Genomic DNA, 23,561 nt, shown 5'->3' with positions numbered 1-23,561 from the left:
TCTGCCACCTTCTCTCCAGGCTTGCTCCACGCTGGATGTCTCTGCCCAGTATTACCTGCTGGAAGGGGGGACATGGCCCATTTTGAGGAGGCTGCAGGAAAGGGCAGGGTGTCACAGGGTTTAGTGATGGTTTGCTGGAAGACCTTAGACTCCCAAATCACCTCTGCCACATCCCTCATCCCAGTCTCCAAAAACGTGTGATCCACCAGCCCCTATTTCACACGGACTGATTTCTCCTGGATCGGCCATTCAAACTCCTCCTGTGGGTAGATCAAGGCCTTTTTAAAATCCCAGAATAACTGAAAGGGTGATTTTCTAAGAGCACAAGGTGCCAATCTTCAAATGCTACTCGAGCTTCTTCTCGGGCCCCAGCCTCTGACTGGTTTTCCACCCAAGCACAGCATCTTCTCAGTGTTTCCCTGGTTCAGCAGAAGCACAGAGACTTTGTCCTGTCTCCTGGTGCTGGTGACTGTTTAGAGCATTTGACCACCACACCTGGGAATAGCATCCACAGAAAACCAGTTGCAATAGAAGAGCCCCTGGGTGCCCTCAGCCCTTTCATCAAGGAGCAAAGTGGATAAAAACCCGCACAGAAGGGCATTTTTTAGCTTGCTGTTAGGCTTAAACATGGCAGCGTGCAAAAGCTCACATCACTTGGCTCTGGAAAACTCTTTTTTCAAGTTGATGCTATATAATAAGTAGATTTACAAAGAAAAAAAATTATATTGCATAAACCCACACAAAGAGTTGAAAATAAAAATAAGGGAGCAAAAGGGAGAGCATGTTCCCATGGATATTCTCCAGTGGTACAGGCAGACCTGGGAGTCTGCAATCACCACCGACACAGGCTCTCCCTTGGATGAAGAAAGCAGCAATAAAGAAAAAGTAATTAGATTAATCAAGTAGGGAACTATTTAGCAGCTAATTAAAATACCCTATTAATAACTTCTTCAAAACAGTCTGCTAAAAATGGGCCAATAATGCCCAGGCAGAAAATAAACAGCCTATTTAGTTTTTATTTCATGCTTTCCGCTGCATGCCCGATGCCACCTGCCTGCCAGGCTGTCCATCTTGCAGCTGGATCCATGACGGATCCCTGGACTGGGTCCCGGATCCCTTGGATCAAAACCTAAGACCCTGTGGATCAAAACTGCTGAGAAGATCCCTTATTGCATGAGCAACACAGAGAAAAGTGTAACTCAGCCTACAAAAAGGGCATGTCAATTGTCCACCCTGTTTTACACTAACAAAATCTATTTTTCCATTTATCTGCACCTTTTGCTGTATCGATCAGCAGCACAGAGCAAAGACTGTGGCAAAGTGACTTTTTATAGAGTCAGTGTGAGCAGGGAGCTGCGACGCAAGTGTCACTGGCTTGACAAATACTTACTCTGGACATCCGTCATCCTTACGGCTCCTCACTGCTACGAAAATTTGGGGGAAATTCCTGGTACTAAGACACAGAGGTGGGGGCAGGGGGAGGAGGGGAAGCTTCCAGTTTCTACCTGTTACAGGTGCTAAATTCCTACAAACAGCCTTTACTGACAATAAGCAATTTTCATCAGTGACCTCACGCTTTCCTCATTAACAATAACTGTAAATTGCCAGTGGAAATATAATGGCAATGAACCGATAGCTAGTATTTTACTTATTCTGTGCTTTTTGTTATGAAACATTCAGGGGTTTGCTTTTTTCCCCTACCATAACAAGTACCAAGCCAAATGCAATAATAAAAGAAAAATTAAGACCAACATCTTCCTGAGTGCTCAGGAGTTTCCTCGCTCCACATTATTTACCACTGATCCCAGGAGAGGCTATTATGTCAATACTCAGCATTTGGGTTTGGTTTTGGTTGGTTTTGTGTTTGGGTTTGTTTTTTTTTTAAAAACCTTTAAAAAAAAAGATTAATTCAGGTGCTAACATGTACGTTAGAAACACACATAACTTCATGCAGCATATAAAAGCAGGACTTATAGAAACTAATTCATAGATAAATCTCCTGTTTACTCAGTATTTGAAATGTCTCAATAGGGATAAACCTGACTTGGCTCGGCTTTAGACAACACCTACTCACTCAAAAGCTCATTCAGCCCAAGACTGTAAGCTAGTCATTATTTCTACAACAGTTTAAACTATTTTCAACACACTAAGGTAGATTTTTTTTAACCTTCCTTAAAACAGTAGTTTTTAGAGAGTTTTCCAACTCTATTGTTCAAAAGCCACAGCAGTCTATGAAGATTATTCCTTCTACTACCAAAAGACATGAGTTACAGCCATCTACAGAGTTTGAATATAATTTTCAATGCCCCTACAAAATGCTCATCCTGCATTTCAACTAAATATTAACATTCCTTTTTAAAAAAACCCCAACATTTACAATCCTATTCACATTTCCTTTTAACTTCTTGCTGCAGATATAATTTGTCATCAGGTATGCTTCTGAACTTGGGTAAAGCCACTGGGGTTTTTTTTATCCAGCTGAGGAAGAGCCTGAGTGACCCAATGATGCCCTCCCCTACCCCGCACTGATTTTTTTTATCCCAACCTACATCCACAGTTTCTTATTCCTATGGCTCCAGCAGCAATTCTGAGCTCTGTACCCTGACTGACAGGCCCCTCCACACAGGCACGCATTTGAAGTACGGCTAAAAAAAAAATCCACGTCTAAAAAAAATATCCATGTCAGGATCTCTGCGGTTCTTATTGGCTAACTCTGGTTTATGCTTGGTTAAGAAAATCAAAGAGCACGGCAGTCTATTGCCTGGCATCAAGAGTGTGTAAATGTTTGCTGGGTGACCAAAAAGATGAGAAAATTAGAATAATAAATAAATGGAGAAAACCACAGAAGAAAAAAAAAGACAAAAAATAAGATATTCCATAGGAAACATATACAAAGATATTGCGTTCCCAGACCAAAACACTTGATGAAGCATTTTGCAGATGTGGCTCTAGGCTGTTTTCTGATCTAATGAACGTTATGAGATGATGTGAATGAAATATCAGTAAATAGGTTAAAGATACCGAGAGATGCAGTAATTCTACCTGATTACTTCGAAATGTCAGAGTTCTCCAGCTCCTTGTTGGGGACGATGGCTTTTTCTGGAGCCTTTCTGAGGAGCAAGGAGACGAGACTTGGGGATTCAAGGCTGCTCCTTTCTTAAATTAGGTTCCTATTGGCAAGTGTTCTTTTGGGATAACTGTTAGTATTTTATGTATGTTAATGTCAGGAAAAATAAGTTATATTACTACATTCCCAGAGCTTAGGTTACCAAAGACTTTCAGTTGTGTAGACAAGACAGTACAGTTCAGATGCCATTACAACTAGATCTCACTCTCATGGCCGTAACAGTATTTAACAGGATAAGGAAGCATTTCTTAAACGCTTCTCCACTTACTCATCTTTTTTGAAGCCTTCAAAACAAAGCTGAGTGCAAGGAATCATTAAGCAGATAAATGTGGCCTCCTCTGCTCTGGAGCACAGGCTCTGCAACCAGATTGAAAAGAAAAAGAAAAAAAAAAAAAAAAGAGCCAAATGTCCATTCATACAACATGAAAAACACCCCAGCCCAATGCAGAAAATCAAAAAATAATTTAAAAAAAGACCAAAAGAAAAAAAACACAACTCTTTTACTGAAAACGCAAAAAGAAAACCTTTGAATAATTTCTATCCATTAGGAAATTGCCATCAATTTAAGAAAGCGGAGAAATCCGACTTCAAAAATCTGCCCCAAATGCCATCAGGCCTGAAAGGGTATGCATTTGGGAGGCAGCTGCTCGGGAGGAGCAGGACTCTAAAGGCTTCCCCAGCTCACTGGGGCAGCCCCGTGCGCTGCCCATGCCCACACCGCCTCTTGCAAAGGAAAATGAAGCCTTTCAGTTTTAAAAGAGCCAAAGGAATTCGCTATAACCGATGAGCCCAAACCTGCAGCCTGCAACCTGTGCACATTTCTAAAGTGAACCCAAAGTAACTGCACTCTGATTTTCACCAAGTCATTATGTAAAATAAAACCCAGCTGAAAGCCAGTGTGGGGCCACAAAATGCCTTCATTATCTTTCAGTCCTGTTCCAGTAAAAAAGCCGCCAAAATCTCATGGGTTCAGAGGGGCTGAGGTTTTTGTCTTAATAGCCTTTTACTTCCACAACACTGTACAGCTTCAGCAAGATTTTCTGCCAGTTTGTTTGGACCTAACAAGCTATTTTACCATTAAAACAAAACACAATGTGTCCAGGAGTATTAAACATTTTCCACAAGGCCCTATTTTACAGTGACTCCAAGAATGACAATGCCAAATTACGAGTTCAAGACAGATGTCTTCCAGATGTGCTGAACATCTCACGTACACGTTGGATGCGGAGCTCTTCCGAAATGCTATCTGAGTTGTACCTGCTGCATTTAGATAGGTTGACCCCCGAGCTTCTGCTTCTGGGAAACTAGTCTTACAAATAATTTTCTCCAGAAAAAGGCCACATATCTCACATGCCTACAGCAGGGTGAAGAATAAAAGTCTGATGATAAGCATTGTACGGAACAAAGGGAAAGTAATGGGAAGCCGTGGGATGGAGAGGTGCCGCGCGGTGAGCGTGACTTCCCCACCGCGCACCCGCGCTCCGGGTACCATCCAGCCAAGCAAATTGCATGAAAACCGTCCAGCATCAGAAACTTGGAGATGATCAACGGCTTCAGCAGCCTGACATTTTGTTAACACAGACTGCTCCATTCTCGGGACAGAAGGGACAAACGCAGGAGGCAGGAGGGCGATGCCAGCTCAGCGCAGCAGGAGCAGCCACGCGGTGCCGGCACAAACCTGCCCCTCAAACGAGGGCTGTGTTTGTTGGAGTGCACGAACTGAATAAAACCAACTGACTGTAGTTTAGAGCACGCATTTTACGCTCTAAATAGTAAATATTCCTTACTCCAACCTCCTTTCCTCCAAGCAGGCATCCCAAGTGCTGACTCACCTCTAGCATCGAGCCCATGGGAAAGAAGAGCTCCCTCACCACACACCGGGGCGATACCTCTGTACAGCTTAAACCATGGAGTCTTTAGGAAAGAGATGATCCTCCATGCTGAGCGAACAGAAATCTCTACCCCTCGTGCAGAAGCACCCCTGAAGCCCCTGCCCAGAAGGCCCGGAGGGCGTAATGCCCACCCCACGGTCCCCCACCGCCGCAGCCTTTTGCGCAGCTCACAGCGAGTTCCCAGCACTTGGAGTCCTTGAGCCGAGCGGGTATTCATGGCACTTGATATTTTTCTTCCACGTTATTCTAGAATTCAATACTTGAACACTGGCCATATGAAAATAGCGCCGTGGCAATTTTCTTTCAGATTGTTTTACAACTCAAGCCAGAGGAACACAGCAGAACCAACAGTCCAGTTACACTTTGAAAGCCTTCACATTACATGGGACATCCCAAACAAGAATACTTCTTTCAAAATCTTTCCCTCAGAAGAGCCTGAGCACAGCTCTGATCCAAAAAAAAAAAAAAAAAAACCCAAAAAACCCCCAACTATCAGAGGTTCCTACAAGCCCACAAAAGATTTTGCTATTGCTACCAGTTTACCTGCAAGGCACCCAGATGCTGTGGTGACAGATAACTATCCACAGCTGGTCCAGCTGTCTATCAGTCTTTGATTGAGTTTATTCACAGACAGGTTCTGAGAATCATATTGCCAAACAAGATTTGCTTTAATTGGCTACATTGGTCCTCCCAGAGGAGCACTAAGATGGGGCTTCCACAGCAAGTAACTGCAAATACAAAGTTAAATCTGGTTTTCTACAAACATACAGGAACATTTGCTTCCTGGCAACATTCCTGTTAGTAAACGAATTTGCTAAATATTCATAAATAGGAAACTAAAGGGCCATGGATAGAGCCAAGGAACTTACACACAAAATATTCACCACAGATGTTTTTTTCACTGTATTTGGCTTGCTCAAGCTTTAATGGTAAAAACCCTGTAATAACACCTGGCATTCAGCATCGTGGCTTCCACTGGAAAACCTCTGGTGAGGAGATCGGATGGAGTTAGAGAAGGGTGCCCAGAACCGACCCACGTCCGCGGGGTCCTTGCCCGTGCCCTAACCCCGCAGAGAGGAACCACGGCAGGGCCGGGGCACCAACGCCTCCTCCAAAGCCCACCGGTGAGCTGCCGCGCCAGAACAGCACAGAGGTGACAGTGCCGCTACGGCAAAGCCTTGCCTGAGCTCTAATAGCAAAGCAAAAGCCTCGAGTATATGTTGGATACACCCCAATTTTTTCCCTTGAGCTTTTCTACATTTGGATCACAACCCTCTGAGCAGGAGAAATAAATAAAACCCCAGGAAACGTTCAGATATTACTCAAATAATTTAAAAAATAAAATTCCCCACATTATTCCTGAAAAGCGGCTGCCTTCGCTAAACTCTCACCTAAATTGCCAGTGTGGCAGATAAAAAGCAAGCAAGGAGGGAAAACTCTGACAGACCCTGAGAGGAGATTGCAGTCATTGCAGGCAGAGACAAACCCCATGCATTTTACATGGCGAACCTCTTACAGGTGAACCTTTGTTTAGCCCATCAAGCTGTTTCCAGTGAAAACAACCCTCACTCAAAAGGAAAACAAATGTCTTCCTTTGGACTTGTCACACCAAAAGGCTTTTTACTTAGAAGGTTGCATTTAAATATAATTGTAAGCAAGCAAGTTCCTTGCTCTACATTGTGTGGTTCTTTCTTCCTCTGAATTTTTAACTGAAAGAGCAGAAGAGGAATGAGCTGTGGTTCTCTCCATCACACGCCTTCATTACCTTGGGGATTTTTTTTTCAGCAAGATCATTATGAGATGAGGAGGCTGCAACTGCATTTGCAAAACTGCAATATTTCCTTGCCCTTCCAGAGCCCCAAACCCAAACATGGGGCAACTCTTTATGAGTACAGCAGCCAGATGAGTTTCAAAACCTGCTGTCCTACATACGAAGGACAGCACAACTCCACGCTTGTAGACATGATGCACCATGATCACACCTCCACTGACCACTACCCGTTGCATCCCTGCTTGGGCACAAGGATTCTGCGTTCCGTAGCCCCAGCCTGTGCTCTTCCTTCACCCCTGCAAAACCTATAGGAAAACCAGCACATGCCGGGGGATTTTATAGGGACAGGGAGCCTAGAATTAGGGTGATTTAACAAAAGCTCCAATAGTCACTTCTATGACCTTGAGAAAGTCACTGGCTCTCTTCTAGACTGCAATTCCTCCCCTATAATAGGTGGATTACTATTTTCCTGGCATGCAAGGGTGTTGTGAGGTCTAATTCATTAATCTTTTTAAAGCATTCTAGGACACTTTGATGGAAAATGCAAAATACTATCAGTAAAAGCCTCCCATTTAAATCTCACCTGGAAACCTTCCTCTTACTCCTTAATTTGTGATTGATCCCCGCTCAATTAGAGGTAATGGGATTTACATGTACACTCCAGCAGCAGAGCAGACCCCACAGGAAAGTGCCAGCAACGGTGCTAATTCACATGAAGTAGCCAGGTGATCGGTACCTGCAACTCAACAAGCAGCGGTTGGATGCTGCGTCCCTGGAACGCACCGTGACCACCCAAATCAGCACTGGGCAAAGGGATGGGACACGAATCCCTCCACTACCGCAGCGCCCATCCCTACACAAACGCCGCAACGGTTGCACTTCCAATTAACTATGCACTTTAGGATTGAAATTCCTCTGTGTGACTCAGCTTTTTACCAAAAAAAAAAAAGAGTTTCTACTCAAAGAGCCTTCGAGTCACTAGCAGATAGACCAAATCTGCAGATCATTCATTAGCTCACTATGTCAAGTTTTAATGTTCACGGGAACAGTTTCATTTCACATGGGCGAGGGAAGGCAGATAACCTCACCGCCGGCACTTCATGCGCCTCCAATGAGAATACAGCTTCAATACAATATGCAAAAAAACAACCAGGGAATTACAAAGGGCTTTATCAGTACCTTGTGCTGTGAAGCTCTGGCAGAGTGCTTATTTTAAAAAGTATTCCTCTGACTTCACCACACCTCCGGTAGGATTCAACCCTCTTGAGCATATTAGCAAAAGGTGTCTGTTAAATTCTAGAACGCAGAGGCAGGAAGGCGCGAAGGCTGCTGGAAGCTGCACCTGCTTTTTTCCTTGCTGTCACTTAATTGAATCTGCAGCATCCAGCCTGTTGGTATTCCCCAACTCTCAGAATTTCAATTTGCTCCATGGATTTTTATACTGAGCACCCAGAAAAATTAGCATTTCTGCTGAATAGCTTTTAATCAACTATTCTCAAGAATCAGTCCTTTTTATCTTTAAAGCACTTCTAAATCTCCTTGCCTGAGTCTCCCCAGCCCTAAAATTTATTCTATACATTTGTTTTCATCCATTCAGTTTCCAGCATCCTTTACCACAATCTAATTGTCTTAATCTTTAATGCTTATCTCCACCTTTTAACCTTTTTGGTTTTCTTTTTAAAAGCAATCTCTTGGTCTCTCTCAGGGTTTGTTGTTTGTTGGTTGTTGCTTTTTTTTTGTTTTTAATTAAGGTTTTCCCTGGCCTCTGTCTCAGCACAGAGCTGGAGATGTCCCATGGAGAGTCGCCTGGCACCAAACTGAACATTACCTCTCCAAAGGTGACTTGTGAGGCCCTTAATTAAATCAGTAATTTCTCTCTGAACACAATTTATGCAATTTTACAGAAATGAAGGCAACTTCACAAGTGTCACGAGCACTGAAGAGCTCAGCTCCTGAATCCTGTGGTCACCCGTTAGCCGACACACCTAATTCTAAAACAATCCAAATTCTTAGGGAATATTCCCAGCATTTTTTTACTAGGGGAAAAGAAAACATTCATGGTTTTAATTTTCAGTCTAACAATGTCTCACAGGAAATCTGTTCAAATTACTTGACCTTTTTTGCAGCAGCGATTTCATGCCAAACTGGGACTTGGGTTTCTTGCAGAATTACAGGGGCTGCCAGGAAAGGCAACCGGCCCTGGGGAGAAACCCCAACCTAGGAGAGAAATCACAATGTAGGATATTCTTTACATGCAACTGAACTAACCATGCTGTGCATCTCAAGTGATCTGTGTGCAATTTCCACATGTACCTCCATGCTCTGAGGTCCAGGCTCACACTTGCTCCCAAGCAAGCCGACGCAAGCTCTCGCATAAATCTCCCAGCATGGAGAAATATTTTGCTCTTTGTGGTCACAAGGAAATGAAGTTATAAGATATATTCTCCATAGGTGACATTTTGCACATACATAAATTCCGGGTCTCTTGAACCACCGTCCTTAGTTTCCACCTGATGCTCTTCTAGGTGGAAGCACTTAAAGAGCATTCCAGTAATGCTGAATTACTGCAGTTCAGCACTGAAATTTGAAGGTTTTCCAACACAAAAAACACTTGAATTAAACGGCAATAGGAATTCTTAATCTCCGCCGGTGAAGAAAGTATAAAAACCCCTATTCTCTATTTTTAGGCAATATTTGTTTTTCTTCACTTGAAATTACTTAGATAACACACGGCATGTGCGATCCTTCCCATCCACTGGGAAAACCACGGATGTAAACAATTCATAGAATCATTTAGGTTGGAAAAGACCTTTAAGATCATCGATTCCAACCATAAGATTGATTCCATTCATTTTTGATAGAAGCCCTAGAAACTCAACTGAATCAAAATGTAATCCAAACATCCCTTCATTAGGAGATTGAGTAGGAGTCCAGATACGATGCTGAGTGCAGCCACAGAGTATCCAGAATGGGGTTCAATCCTTCCCAATACTCAGGTATGCTTAGATCACCAGTTTTATTGTTAGTTCCAGTCAGAGTCAATGGGAAACAGCCGGGAGTGCTTTGCTAGCAGCTTGGTTAGCTCAGCATTTCGCTATGCAAACATTGTCCGTCCACGTGGCCCAAGTGACACCCAGCTGGGGGACGGTCCTCCCCATGAGCACCCCTCAGGAAATTGTATTCTGAAATTTAAAGCTTGACACAATCATGTTTTTGTAATATTGACACATTAGAAATCCTCCAAATTACTGGAGGAGCAACAGAAGAGTTCAAAAAAAAAAAAAAAAAAGACATAAGGGGAAAAGAAAAAGAAATGTTGTTGTTGTAGTAGTGTTGGTGCAACATGGTCTAAGAACTAAAATGTGCACAGGGTTTACAGGGAAAGGCAGTATCTTTTATTAGACTAACAACATTTGGAAAAAAAAAAGGCAGGTAAACTTTTGAGCATCCCAGCTCTTTTCAGGACTATGAGAGATTCAGCAACTCAGAGGCTCTGTAAATGTCTCACTTTTTAATCATGATTTCATAATATTGTGCCCCACTTTGCTGGCATTTGTCTGGTTTATTCACCACCTAGAGTGGTTTGGAAAATTACTGATGGAAAGGTGAGAGCTAGTATTAAATTCAACAAAATAAAAAAGCAAAAGTTTTCTTTAATGTTTCCTACATAGGGCACTTCGATATTTAAAGTATGGTTTAAGCTCCCAAATTAATGTGCAATAAATATTAACCTGATTGGCAGAGAAGAAAAGCAAGGTGGACACAGTGAGTCCAGACTGCCATCAAATCATGACAAGCATGTGTGAGATGCAAACAGCACACAGAAATAGGTAAAAATTAAAGACAAACATCCCCTGACATACTGAGTCTTGTAGGCAGCAGTACCAAAGTTTGCACAGAAACTCCAACTGGTAAATGCAAGCCACATCCCTGCGTCTCTTCCCACATCCTTTGCTTTGATTCTCCATCCTCCTCCTCTGCTTCCATTCCCAATCACAATTGCTAAGGCTATGCATCAAAAGAAGCTTCATTATCACCTCTCAGCTTTCCTGAAATCGCTGCAGTGAAGGTTTACCAGTGCCAGGCTTTGAGTCGGCTCAGCAGATGCCACCCGAAAGAATAACGAGCTGCATCTCATTTCTCTGCCCTCAACTATATTAAGCTGCAACTCTGGATGCTTTAAACTGAGCCCGTCTCATGCTACCATTATCTTCCTCCATACCATAGAGTTTTAGGCTGAGCTTTTCTATTTTCAAAGTGTAAATAGTTCCTTAAACCCCCTTCTTAATCACCTATCATACCCTCCTTCACATTCACACAGAGCAGAGATTCCCAAACAGTGCTTGATGCTGGCGTGGTCCTCCAGCAAGGCAGACAGGCTGCATATTTCATTAACTATGGGCTTCTGTGACTGCAGTTCAACCAGTACACCCTAAATTATAAGGGGGAAAGAAATGAGAAAGAAGAATTCTGACTGTTTTGGGGTTTTTCTTAAAGATGTTAATACTGCTGCTGAAATATCCTTTAATTCCTTTGTACACTAGTTGACACATAACATGAAACTGTTTGGTTTTATGGGAGATGTTATGACCATACACGTCAAGACTGGCAACCAGAGAAGATTAATAGACTGGTCCTTAAATAAGATGAAACAGATAACAGCCACAAAACAAAACTGTTCACAGGGGCCCCAGTCATATGACCGTTGTAAAAAAATAAACTTTACACAATTTCATATTAAAAACAAAAGGCCACATTACAGTTACTCCTGCACTCCCCAAATGGCCATTGCCTCAAATTGGAGCTATAAAACCACCAGGAATGCTGGACAGGGATCACTTTAGATAACACCACTTTTTCCACTAGCTTCATCCATGGTACGTTTTTCCCCATTTCAGCTTTACCGACCGTATCTGAAATCTGTCACCAGTCTATGTAGAGTCGCAGCATCAGGGAAACAGAGATTTGATTTTGGCAAAGCAGAAACAGGTAATGGCACTGCTGAGAGGAGTTACAGTGGACATAATTCACCTTTTGATTGACTATGTCAAATTCAGTGTCCATCGCAGTGCTCCAGCCCCACTTTCCTTTGAACCTATAGGATTACCATTATAGCCATAAGTCCTCAGCAAAGGCTTTCTATTACTTGTATGTATTAGGTCTCAAAGACTCTGTTGGTTTGGGTTTTTGGTTGGTTGGTTGGTTTGTTTTTGTTTTTTGTTGTTTTTTTTTTTTTAATTCTTACATGCATTTCTTCTTTGGGGACTTTTTGAGGGTCTTTTTAGGACCTTTGCTAAGTTTGATTCTTCTTATGCTTAAACTTCCCACTCTCTCTTCTTATTGGCATTTGATTTCCAATGAAAGCCCGACTATATCAGGGACAGCTTCACAACTGACTTTGAGGGCCAAGATTTCCCTTCCATGAATTTCCATAATGTGAGGAAAGGTCGCATTAAAATGAAAAGGTCTTTTAAAATGAAAATTACTCTTAAAGACCTTAGACATTACTCCTGCAAAATTCCTATTACCAAAGCTAGAAGCAGACTATCTCATGTTTGCATCCTCACATAAATCAATGGAATTTCCATAATTTACCCCAAAGATTGACGCAGTCTGTTTATAAGGAGTTAAGCTGTCAAACACATTTAAGAGGATTCAGCCTGAAAAGCCAGGTAAAATTGATCCCTCCCCAAAAGAGAGTCAGTGGAGAGCGCTGAAAAAGCAGCATGGGAATAGCAAGGAATCCCTTTGGAATTCAGAGTCCTGAAGTATTCAGTATAGTGAGAACTGTATCAGCCCTACTGAGAGCAAACACATACCTCCATTATATATAGCACTTATCTCTCTTTATAACGTTTGAAATTCCTAATATATTTACATTGGACACTGAAATGATCATTATAGGCCAGACCTACATGTCAAAGATCCCAGCCTACTCCCCAGAGGGATTAATTGCATGCCTCCCAACAGCTTGGAATCCATCTCGCTGCCGCCGAAGCAGCCTGTCAGCAGTGCTGCAAAGTTAAATCGGCAAATATTAATTGCCAGCTGGGAAATCTGCCATTAGTTCACACTCAGATTTTTTCCAGCTGGAAAGATAGAGAGTGTTAAATGGAGCAGATTTCTTTGCAGTCTGCAAACCAGCCGACGGAGAGAGTTTGCCTGTTTTGCAAGCACTAAATGAGCAAAACATTCAACACCTTCTCAGAGATGTTTTGAGATGCTGTTCTCTAGAACAAATTACTTCTGGAACTAACAAAGCACCAAACTAACACATGGACAACAAATAAAGTACAGAGGAAATAAACCACCACCACCAGAGGCTGAATTCATATCTATTCAAGATCACTGCAGTGATATGTTGCACAAGTTATTAGCCTGCTTGGGTTTGGGGTTTTTTTCCAAGTTTGTAATTTATTTACATTCAAGCACAGAAAATTTTCTGTCAACATGCAGAAGATTATCATTTTCCATAATTAGAAAGAAAATTTTTGAGAACTGGAGGAAAGATAGATGAGAAGTTGAAAATGAAAGATGCCATTTAAGGCCATGAAATCGTAAGATTATGGGATGATATGGGTTGGAAGAGGCCTCGACATTTAAACATTTAGCGCAGGGTTAGACCAGGTTTCTCAGGGCTGTTCCCAGCTAGGTCTTAAAAGCCCTCAGAGATGGAGGTGGCACCTGGGCAGCCTGCCCCACCACTCAGCGGTCCTCATGGGAAAACCAGGCTGAACCTCTCCCATTACAGCTTTTCCCCTTGTTTCTCATTCTCTTCCTGTGCAGAGTCAGGCTCCATCCTCTATGCTATTTGTGCATAACTGTCATGTGCGAACAAGTTGTTCTCGCTCTTCCAATGTCTACACACACTTGCACGCATATGTGTACATGCACACACAACCCAGCACATGGGCATGCACGCTTTGGAAGACTATATATGTAAGTTTATGGCATGAAATGCAACAGTGAAAGGCTCAAACCCAGCAGTGTGACTCTGTGTGTAATAGAGAGGAGAAAGGCAGGTGGTTTTCCACAGGGATTTCTTTCCAAGTTCTGCATGAAACCTGTACAAAAATATGATTTATCATGGGGTAAGAACTGACCTTGTTTGAGGAATGAAATTACTGTCATATATTTGCTTAAAAGAAAAAAAATATATTTTACACAGTGGGACCAAATTATTGAAAAAATTACTACTGACATTTCAGGAGAGACTGGAGGAAGGAGGAGAACGGGACTGGAATACTAGACATGAATGTGCTTTTATAGTGCCCCATGTCTCCACATAAAATTCTGTCAGACCTCATAAAATTAGAGCTTTAGTAGAAGTTGGATTGAATGGGCAAAAAAAAATGAATAAAGTAATCAGCACAGGTACAGTGCATTTACATAATGGAAAGTTCAAGAATTTGGTCAACTAAGTTGGATTGAATTCATGCCAGAGCGCAAACTAAATCTGACCAGCTGCAGTACAAAGCTGCTATACAGCCCAGCAAGAAAAGCTTAGCTTTTTATAAAAACCCCAATACACCTGGATAAAGGGAGGATGTCAGAACCAGAGAAAATAAGGAATGAGCTTGGGCAAGCAACGTGGCTGCCTCCCTCTAGCAGGGGCTTGGCTGCTGCAGAGGAGCTTTAGGATTGCTTATCTCACAGAAAAGAGCAGGGAGGGAAAGAAAGAAGGGGAAAAATTACTACTAAATCCTGAAAATGGAAAAGCATAGCTCTAAACAGAAAGAATTTCTCTTAAGTATGTACACTGCTAGAGAAGTGCATTGCTCCGATGTTTCTGGAGGAAGGAAACAGGTAAGGGAAGAAAACTGTATCGAGTGGTGTATGCACAGCTTTCACTGGCCAAAAAAAATGAAAGAAAAATGAATGAAGAGATTGAATGGGTGTAAAAAGTCAAAAGGAAAAAAAAATTAATAGAAGTGGAAAAAAGCGGACTACTGCTATGGGAAAGCAAAGCATAGTCCAAATCACTGTGCTAAAAAGATATAGCTGCATTATCCAAGGCATTTATTCAAATAGGAACGTTTCCAGGCCAACTGCTCATTTTGGACATCTGTGGGACAATTGTCATTATAAGCACAGATATCTTTCCAGTTTTCATGGGTAGTAGGAGTGCTTCTGGGGAAGACGAACCTCTTTCTTCTCCTCTTTGGCAAAGAGCAAAAGTATTTTATCCTCATCTATTTTGTTACCCAGTCAGTATCACCAACACTCAAATCAAATGACTATGGAAACTCACAAAACAGTGAAAATATATAAAACCAAAAAAACCTGCCCCATATAGAGAAGTCTTAAATAGAACATTTTGCCATGGGAAAACCAAACTATGTTTCATACCAGTGAATACAACATCAAGGAGAATTTGAACAGCTATGAGTAGCAGTGACATTTCTCCTGAGACCTCTGGATGTAGGACTTCTGCTTTATGGTATTTCCCTTTAGGTTCCAAACTTCTAAGTGAGGTTTTCCACCTATTTATCATTTTCTTTGTTGACTGAGAAAAAAGGGATGGCATTCATATTTTTGTGCATGGCAGCACTGGGGAACTGTGCTGCACCGGAGGGTACAGGATGAAGCCTCGGGTGATCTATCCTGCTGGGACCTCTCATTGCTTCACCCACATTTCCACGCACTCCCACCTTGGACGTCGTGTCCATTCACCAGCCCAGCCAGACCAAGCCTTGGGCAGCCCAAAGTCTGCACACCCAGGACTGACACCCTCCGTGAAATATTTCACAAACACAACGTTGATGCAATCAACCCACATTTGCCGACACGAGAGGGCCGATGTCTCCATGTGGCCCACACTTACCCAACACATCTGTGTGATTTTCCAGATTGCTCTCAAAAAGACACGTATTAATTTCAAACAATGCCATGGGGGAATCTGGATGTCTGAAGTCACAGAAGTTTTTTTTAGCTTCTTGGACTCTCAAGGTTTCAAGAAGCCATTTCATTCTAGGCTGGGCAAAGGAGAAATTGGTCATTTGCCTAGAGCCAAATTCTCTTCTGCTTTTCCTAATACTAATGCTACTACAGAATGAAATGCTAGTAAGGTAGCACAAAATCAAGCAATGCTTCTAGACACACACAAGTATTTGCTATACACCAGTATTTACAAAGCACTTCACATGTGATGGATATGCTAAAAGACAAAAAAATCCTTCTCCAAAATACACAAAAGAAAACAAGATCTTTACTATTTGCTTTGTTATCCGTTTACTGTGCATAGACCTAGCTCGGTCAAAGTGGAATCAGAGTATTTGACCTCCGTCATACTTTAAGGCCAACCAGTTTGTCATTGATAACTGGGTAAACTGGCAGAGCGCACAGATGCAATCTGCGGTGTCCCTCAGCTCTACACAGGGACTTAAGTCGTAATTGAACAAGTCAACTGGGACAAAAAACCATGAAGCAGCCCACTCATCAGCCTAGCTGTACTCAAATAATTAAACGATCTATTTGATAGAAAACAAATAGAAAGCACGTGACTACTGACAGATGTACACCTAAGATTCAGCTGAAACAATTTGCACCTTTAAGATTTTTCTCCAGTCATAGCATCTTATGCTTTATGTCACATTTATAATGTTGCTATAAACCTGTAGCTTAATTGCTTACTACATTTTCTATTTAAGAAGAAAACACTGTCATTCTTGACTTATAAATAGGAGACTAAAGTACAAAGAAATGAAAAGATACACAGAAGGTTACTCAGGAACTGCACTGCAGAAACGGGCTGAAGCCAAATATTTCTATGGAGTCCCAGTCTGCGGGTTTATTCCCCCCTTAAGGCAAATTTTTTTTCCCTACATTTTATCTCTGCAGACAGCGGTGTGAAGTATTTTTTTATTTATTCATCTGGGAAGAGAAGTGAGTTTGTTTCTTTCTTCCCTTCCATAAAGCTGTTATTCTGCTGAAAAGCAGATTTAAGCAGTGCTCCGTGGCAAGAGTTTAAGGGTTACTTTAAACTGGGACACAAAACTACTACTTTCTGACATCATTTCATGGTGTGTTCAGGAAAGTATTCAAGCGTGACATTGTATCATTAGGTATAATACAGCCATTGCAGAGGCACTGATTACTGCAATGAGAACTCATTTTCTTTAACACTATATGCGATAAGGAATGAATAAAAAACCAGGCCAGAAGCATCATTGTAAAAAGGTGGGCTATGTACAAGAATGAAAAACCTGAAGACACTTTCTGGGGAGTCAGGGGAAGAAAACCCCCTGCATCAAGGAGGGTTGGAGGGCTGCTGAGCACCTCTGAAATTAAGATTTCCCCTTTCTTTGGGAGGTTTCTCATGCTGCAGTCCATCTGCATCTCACTCAGGGGTGGAGGCAGTTTCCAGCCAGATCCATGCCCTGATTTGAGTCGATATCCAGAGGCAGAAACACCAGCACTAGGAGCAAGGAACAAATGTCCTTCTCAGATGCTCCTTTTTAAAGTGACAAGCAAAAATCCCTCTTCACCTTGACCTGCTCAAGTGACGTCCCTCCAAACATGCTTTTAGGTGACTCCTTTCCATGATTAACTTCATACAAGGTCTATTGATCCTAGACCTAATTACCTGCTTTGGTAAATTTAGAGTGTGCCTGTGACAAACTAACCCAGCTCAGCTGGTGTTCACCAAGCCAATCGTCTGACCAGTCCCTCTGTCCCGTTCACAGCCAGAGCTCCAAAATAAATGAGACTTCGCAATGCTGTGCAAAGCAGTGCCTAGATATCTCTGGAAATTTTGGTCTGGTCTCAGTCTCTGGGCCTCCTCTGAGGCACAAGAACAGTAATGCTTTTCTATCTCCAAAGGGTATCACAAGGATATATTAATAAGACTCTTCAAATGGGCTCCTGTTTCTTAAATAGGCTCTTCTAGCATCATGTTAGTAAATGAGAACCGTGATGGATAGCTCTGTATACAGCCAAGCTCCTCAGGGGCTCAAGTGCCCAGTGAGCTGAAGATAAAGGAATTATTTTCATATTTGATCACATAAATGTCACTGGATATATTTGCAACAACCCACTCAAATCTTTCTGTAGGTATATGGAGCCACATTTGACAGTGACTTTTCAAGACATACTCTAGTGAGGCCTTTATAAGGCCTCTCATTAGAAGAAAATAATTTACAACTTCTACTCCCTGGCATTTTATCACACACTCCTGCTCCTACAGCCTCGCCCGACTTGTGACAGGATAGTACATGGCATACAAAATATTAAATGGAAAAGACATGGGACTCCATCCCTTTAATGATTTGGTGCAATGATGATAATGAAATTTGCTATTGAACAAGTAAAACAGCTGAAGATGTACGCATCCTACTGGTAACCAGAACTGTCTTTAAAATAATTTTAAACTCTGTTCTGGCAGTACACTTCCCACTGCTCCTACCTCATCTAAACAGCTCCTTTCCTTTGCCTGCGTCATTTGCCTAAGTAGGTTTTTGTTTCTCATTTTTGCAACAAACTTTTAATAACACCATATACACCTTTTTCTTAACACCTTTGTCTTGTTCAAAGCCTTACCAAATGAATTGGATTGTAAAAAGTTATTACACTGGCAGTTGAAAGTACTGAGTACACAATGCATACAGTGATGTTAATTATTTACCAGTTTCCAGTCTGATTACATTTTGGGTGGTATGACACTCAGGGGCTTAATAGCTGCATAAAACATCATGTTATGTTCTACAGTGTCCTAGAATAAATCATCCTTGAAAAATTTATCTCTTAGAAATAAAACATACTGTTCGGCCATTTATCAGGATTACAGTAGGATGAGTGATGAAAATTCTACAGAAGTATTTATTTTTAATGATGCCCTACCTTTGAAGAAACAGTCCTTGCTGTGGATAATGTAGATTTTCTTCCTCTGCAGACAGGAGGCTTGATGCAGTTGACAATGATTTTCATAAAATTTGCCATCAGATCCACACACGGGCATGTAGCTGGACTTGCAGTCTTCTACACATCTGCACTCGGGCTGATTGGTGTCCTTGTTCACGATACATTTACTCCCCCGGCCGCAGTACTTCTTCTCACACGATGCGTGCAGGCCGTCCTGCCCATAAAGCACTGGGAAGAGCAGAAAACATCAGGGTAAGCAACATTTACCTAACAGACCATACTCGTCTGTAGTAGCAGCACAACCATGACAGAAGCAGGAGGTACAAGGTTTCAGATGCAAAAAGCACACCCCTCTGAAGGGCAGCAGTTTGAAGAGTGTCTTCACGTCTGTGTTCCCAGACCTCCAGCTCTCACTCATCACAACTTTAAGTGCGTGCTGAAAAAGCTTTACTGAAAAAAAAAGTGACGGACGTGTGGCTGTTTGTTCTTTTAGCCCTTTGCAAAACCAGACCCTAGAATAAAATCCACTAGGAGTACTTCAGTGCCCAAACTTTGGCCATGAGTTACATTTAGAAGGCGATTCTGAAAACCTACACTTCTCCAGCCACAAAACTCACAAGGAGCTTCATTTTGGGGCAGCAAAGAGCCCTAAGTGCCAGCACTTCAGCTTCTGTACTGGTGTCCGCATTCAGAGTCTAACTTCCCCCCATGAGCCAGAAGCAGAACATCACCAAGGCTACAGTTCACACAGGTTTCAATGAAAGCTCAGCCAGCCAATTGCTGAGAACTTTTGAAAAAATAACCCCCAAGAAAGACTACCACTGAAGTCAAGCAAATATTACAGGAAGATGCTTCTTGCTGCAAAACTGACCATCAGTATCTATCCCTACACTCTGAATGATGACATATAATAAAAAATAACTTTCTACTACTTTTAAGAATTCATTGGATATAATATTCTGAACTTTACTGTACTATCTGCTGTTTGATACTATTAAAAGGCTAAGGAAGTTGACCTTGTGCTGTAACATTTTCTGCTTCTGAAGTTTCCTCACTTACAGGCTTACAACACAACATTATTATAATTCATACAGGACAGGATACTTCCAAACAGGCCACTACTCAGAGCAATAATTAGCATTATACTCAATGAAGAGAGTTTCAGGAAATTAGATTAGTCTATGCTAATTGGAGTACACAAAGTTGAGAATTACAAAGGGATACTGCAAAAGGCGTAATTAAAGCAGAAATAAACATTTTGTAGCGTACAACCTGCTGCCAGCCTTGCACAGCCTTCCAACAGCGGCAGCCACCGGCTGCACCAACACCACTGACTCAGTCTGGACCAGAAGACAGTGTGGAAGCAAATCCCTGTTGTCTGCATTTACCACATGTCGGTTTGGGTCTTGGTGAGGTTTTGGTGTACGCTAGGTTGCAGGGGAAGCTCAAGTGGAAGCACTGCTCCAGATGTGCTCCGGTGTCCAATGGGACAAATCCTCAGCAACTGTAGCACCACAACATCCTCCAAAACGCACCCAGGGCTCTTCCCTTCAAAGTTTTTTCAAGTAGCAGAACAGTTCAGCCTAGCAGAGCAGACTGGATCTCATCCAAAGTCCCCTCCATCACATGCAATGGAGATGTGAGGAGTATCAGCACTAGCTACTTCAATCTACCCGTCCTTTTTTATCATAACCTTTGTTAGCTAAATTCCTTGCTAACATCGGCATAGGCCCTGCCTGCCCAGCGTTTTATGCCAATATGAAATGCCCCAGTGTTGAAGCTACATGTCATCTACTAGTGATCAAGGGGTTAAAGCGTGTGCACAAAGACAAGCAAAAGTTTCTACAAACCCCCATTTTTCTTGGTCTCCATTAAGCCTTTGTTTTTATCACTGTAAATCTGAAAGGGAAAAAAATCTGTTATTGGAGGATTAACTATTTGACTCAATAACTCATTAAAATTCCTCCAACTTGGCAAGCTAAGAAATATTGACTTTTCCTGACTTGTAATAAACTAGAAGGTCAAAGCATCTCTAAGCAGTGCAAAAAGTACAGTCCCTGGAAGGAGTATCTGAATATTCTTTATTTACTTTACTAATTGTTCCAGAATTTCTGCAAAATATCCTCGGGAATACACATTTTGTGACTGCCAGGAGACCTCGCTGCCAAGGCCATCTGCATTTATGGCGTCTGCTGTAGATCAGAGTGGCACGAAGGCTCAGGGCTTGAGGATCACCTGGCCGAGCATCCTCCTCCTCTCGGTGGCAGGATCTGCACCTGTACAGGCACTTGGCTTGTCCCTCACAATGTGCCTCAACGCAGGTTTTGCAGACTGCCGTTGATCCTAAAGATAATTAAAAAACAAGATTCGGGAGCTACTGCTGTCTATAAAAACGTAATTCAGATACAACTACGGCAAAGCCCTTCCTGTGCCTTCTTGATCACTAAAAATTGATCTTGTACCTAGCACCAGCCGAGGACTGCACCACGCATCTCGCTGAAGGTTATTTCTGTCTCCTTGTTCATGGTGGGCTGCTCCGATTTAATGCACCAGGTCACATCTGCACCCTGCCCCAACAGCTACCGTAGGCACCAGCAGCAGCAAAAACCCTTTTGGAGCCTCAAGTATTTTTGGTATTTTGATTTTTAATATAAACTCAGCATTACTGGAGACAAACACTATTCCTATTGCAATGGAAATTTTAAGTTTTTTAATGATACAGCAAAGATCTGATTAAGCATCAGCTTATAAAAAGACAAAATACTTCAGCTTTTCTACATCCACCCCGGTTACTATGGAGAACCCACAGAAAGCCTGTCTACATTTATGCCTCATCTGTTTTGTTCACAGTTTGGTTTATTCTGTGTTCCCAGATGGAGAACTCCTGTTTAAACACACCTAAGTTGGGCAAAGGGGGTAGGAAGGATATCCTGCAAACAGCCAGAAAGGAAAGATTCACATATCAGGGAATCCTGATGTGCTTCTACTAGTCCAAGTCCTCTGAAAACTATGAGTCTGCAAGCAGAGCGGTAACATGGGATGCCTTTGCCAGAATCTGATAATGTTGATAGCAGCTCTTTAATTCAATTACTATTTGCGTAATCCTTTGAAGAACTAAAGCTCCCAAACAAGCACACTCAGCCACACAGATGGACCCTCCGCCCGGGAAGGACAGTAACAGGATGTGAAACAGAACGGAGCCAGTGGAAACCGAGAGGAAAGAAGGTATTTGACTGTAAAAGCACTGCTGTCTTTATCCAATTAATTAATCCAGAGCAGCACCACGCACCACAGAAATTGCATCAACGTGCCTCCTCCAGTTGATCCCATAGGCAGGCACGTGAGCTGGGAAGAACACCGTGTAGCTCAGCAGCATGAAATGCACCTGCCATTGCTATTTTTTTGGCATATTATAAGAAGTGACTGAATTCCCCGCTTTTACAAGGATTATTAAAAACAGAAATTGGGAAGGTAATCAAGTGAAACTACCAACTAACTGCTCACAGTATTTATGAGCCCCACTGTACTGCATGGAAAAAGAAATAATTTAATTTATTAGTTGCAAAGAAAGTCATTTACTTAGGTTAAAAATTGATCATCTTGCAAACCAAGCCACTTCTGAACACTAATTAAGTCTACCCAACACGGCTGGAGTCTGAGTTGGTACATTGTATTAAAGCCAGAAGGATGGAGAGGGGAAGCCCATTGGCATACATCCATGAAAACTCTTGACTTCTCAAATTGGTTTCTGGCTGCCCCCGAGAAATTTGGAATTCCAGTGAACAACTGACAAAAGCTTGGTGCAGGCAGTAAAATAACTGACTTCAGGAATTTCATAAGGCTGGTTAACAGGCTGCCTTCATCTCAAAGCAAGACTTTAACAAGAAAATGAAGATGTTATTGCCACATTGGAGAATATGTGTCCTCTGGCTGCTCATTAATTCATGAAGACAGAGACCTCATCTACCTTTTACACACCACTAAATATGTTACAGATCAGACAAAGGCTCACAGACTTTTTCTTTTTACTCCCAAATCCAATCCTATCCCTTACTTCAGCAAAACTCCCAAACAGTTCAAGGAAAGGTTGGGTTCATGACATGCACTGACTTCAATTAAGACCAAGCAGACAAACCCATCACACATGCAGCAAAACCAAAAAACCGAACAGCTCTATCATATTGCTACTCATAAAAAGTTGCTTATACACTGCAGAAATGTAAATTACTACATTTACATGTAAAAAGCCAGTCTGCCTTCAAATAAAAGTGAGCTCCTGCAGGCAGCTGGACATCCAGTTTTACTGTTGAAGGAAAAAGTTTAGAAGTCAGACCGGGACCGGAGCCAAAACTGGAGACTTTAATTATGGGTCACTAGAGACTGGTATTTCTGCAACTGCAAGCTTCTAGGCCAAGTCCTTCAAATGGCAGTAGTGCACCTTGCAAATATTGTAACAAAAATAAAAATAACATGAGAAAAATATTCACTCTCTAAACTTAGTTTGTTACTTCCATTAGGTAAACCAGTGAGGTAACAGGCTACCAGCTATTCAACCAGCATCTTGACATCAGTTTTCCAACATTTTTCCTTTCCCACATTAAATAATCTTCTGTGGTCTAAACTGTCACACCTGTAAGCACTATTTACTGCTGAAAAATACACGTTGCCTGTACATGCAGATATATATACACAAAATGCATACACACACAGGTGTACGTGTTCAAGTGTGTATTTACACACATCTATACACATACAGAGATTATGCACGTTTACACATGACTAGACACTTCCCATACACTTGACTTGCCTCAACGTCACTTTTGCGGATGATACAAAGTCAGACGCTGCAGCACGGTGCCTTAAACCTCCCTTCCCCAGCACATCTTTAATATACATCTTGAATAACTCATAG

At 42.0% G+C, this 23,561-nt stretch overlaps 1 protein-coding gene across 1 annotated transcript in view; it reads right to left on the bottom strand.

The window, feature by feature from the left end:
* FSTL4 (follistatin like 4) overlaps positions 1–23,561 on the bottom strand; it is a 239,830-nt gene that overhangs the window by 144,939 nt on the left and 71,330 nt on the right. The window contains exon 4 of the mRNA XM_049829813.1: positions 18,629–18,877. Coding sequence (XP_049685770.1) covers positions 18,629–18,877 — 249 coding nt within the window. The remainder of the gene's footprint in view (positions 1–18,628; positions 18,878–23,561) is intronic.

Source organism: Accipiter gentilis, chromosome 26 (assembly GCF_929443795.1).
Source record: "Accipiter gentilis chromosome 26, bAccGen1.1, whole genome shotgun sequence".
Classification (NCBI taxonomy): Eukaryota; Metazoa; Chordata; class Aves; order Accipitriformes; family Accipitridae; genus Astur; species Astur gentilis.
The sequence above is the reverse complement of the archived record's forward strand: the minus strand, read 5'-3'. Positions and strand labels throughout refer to the sequence as shown.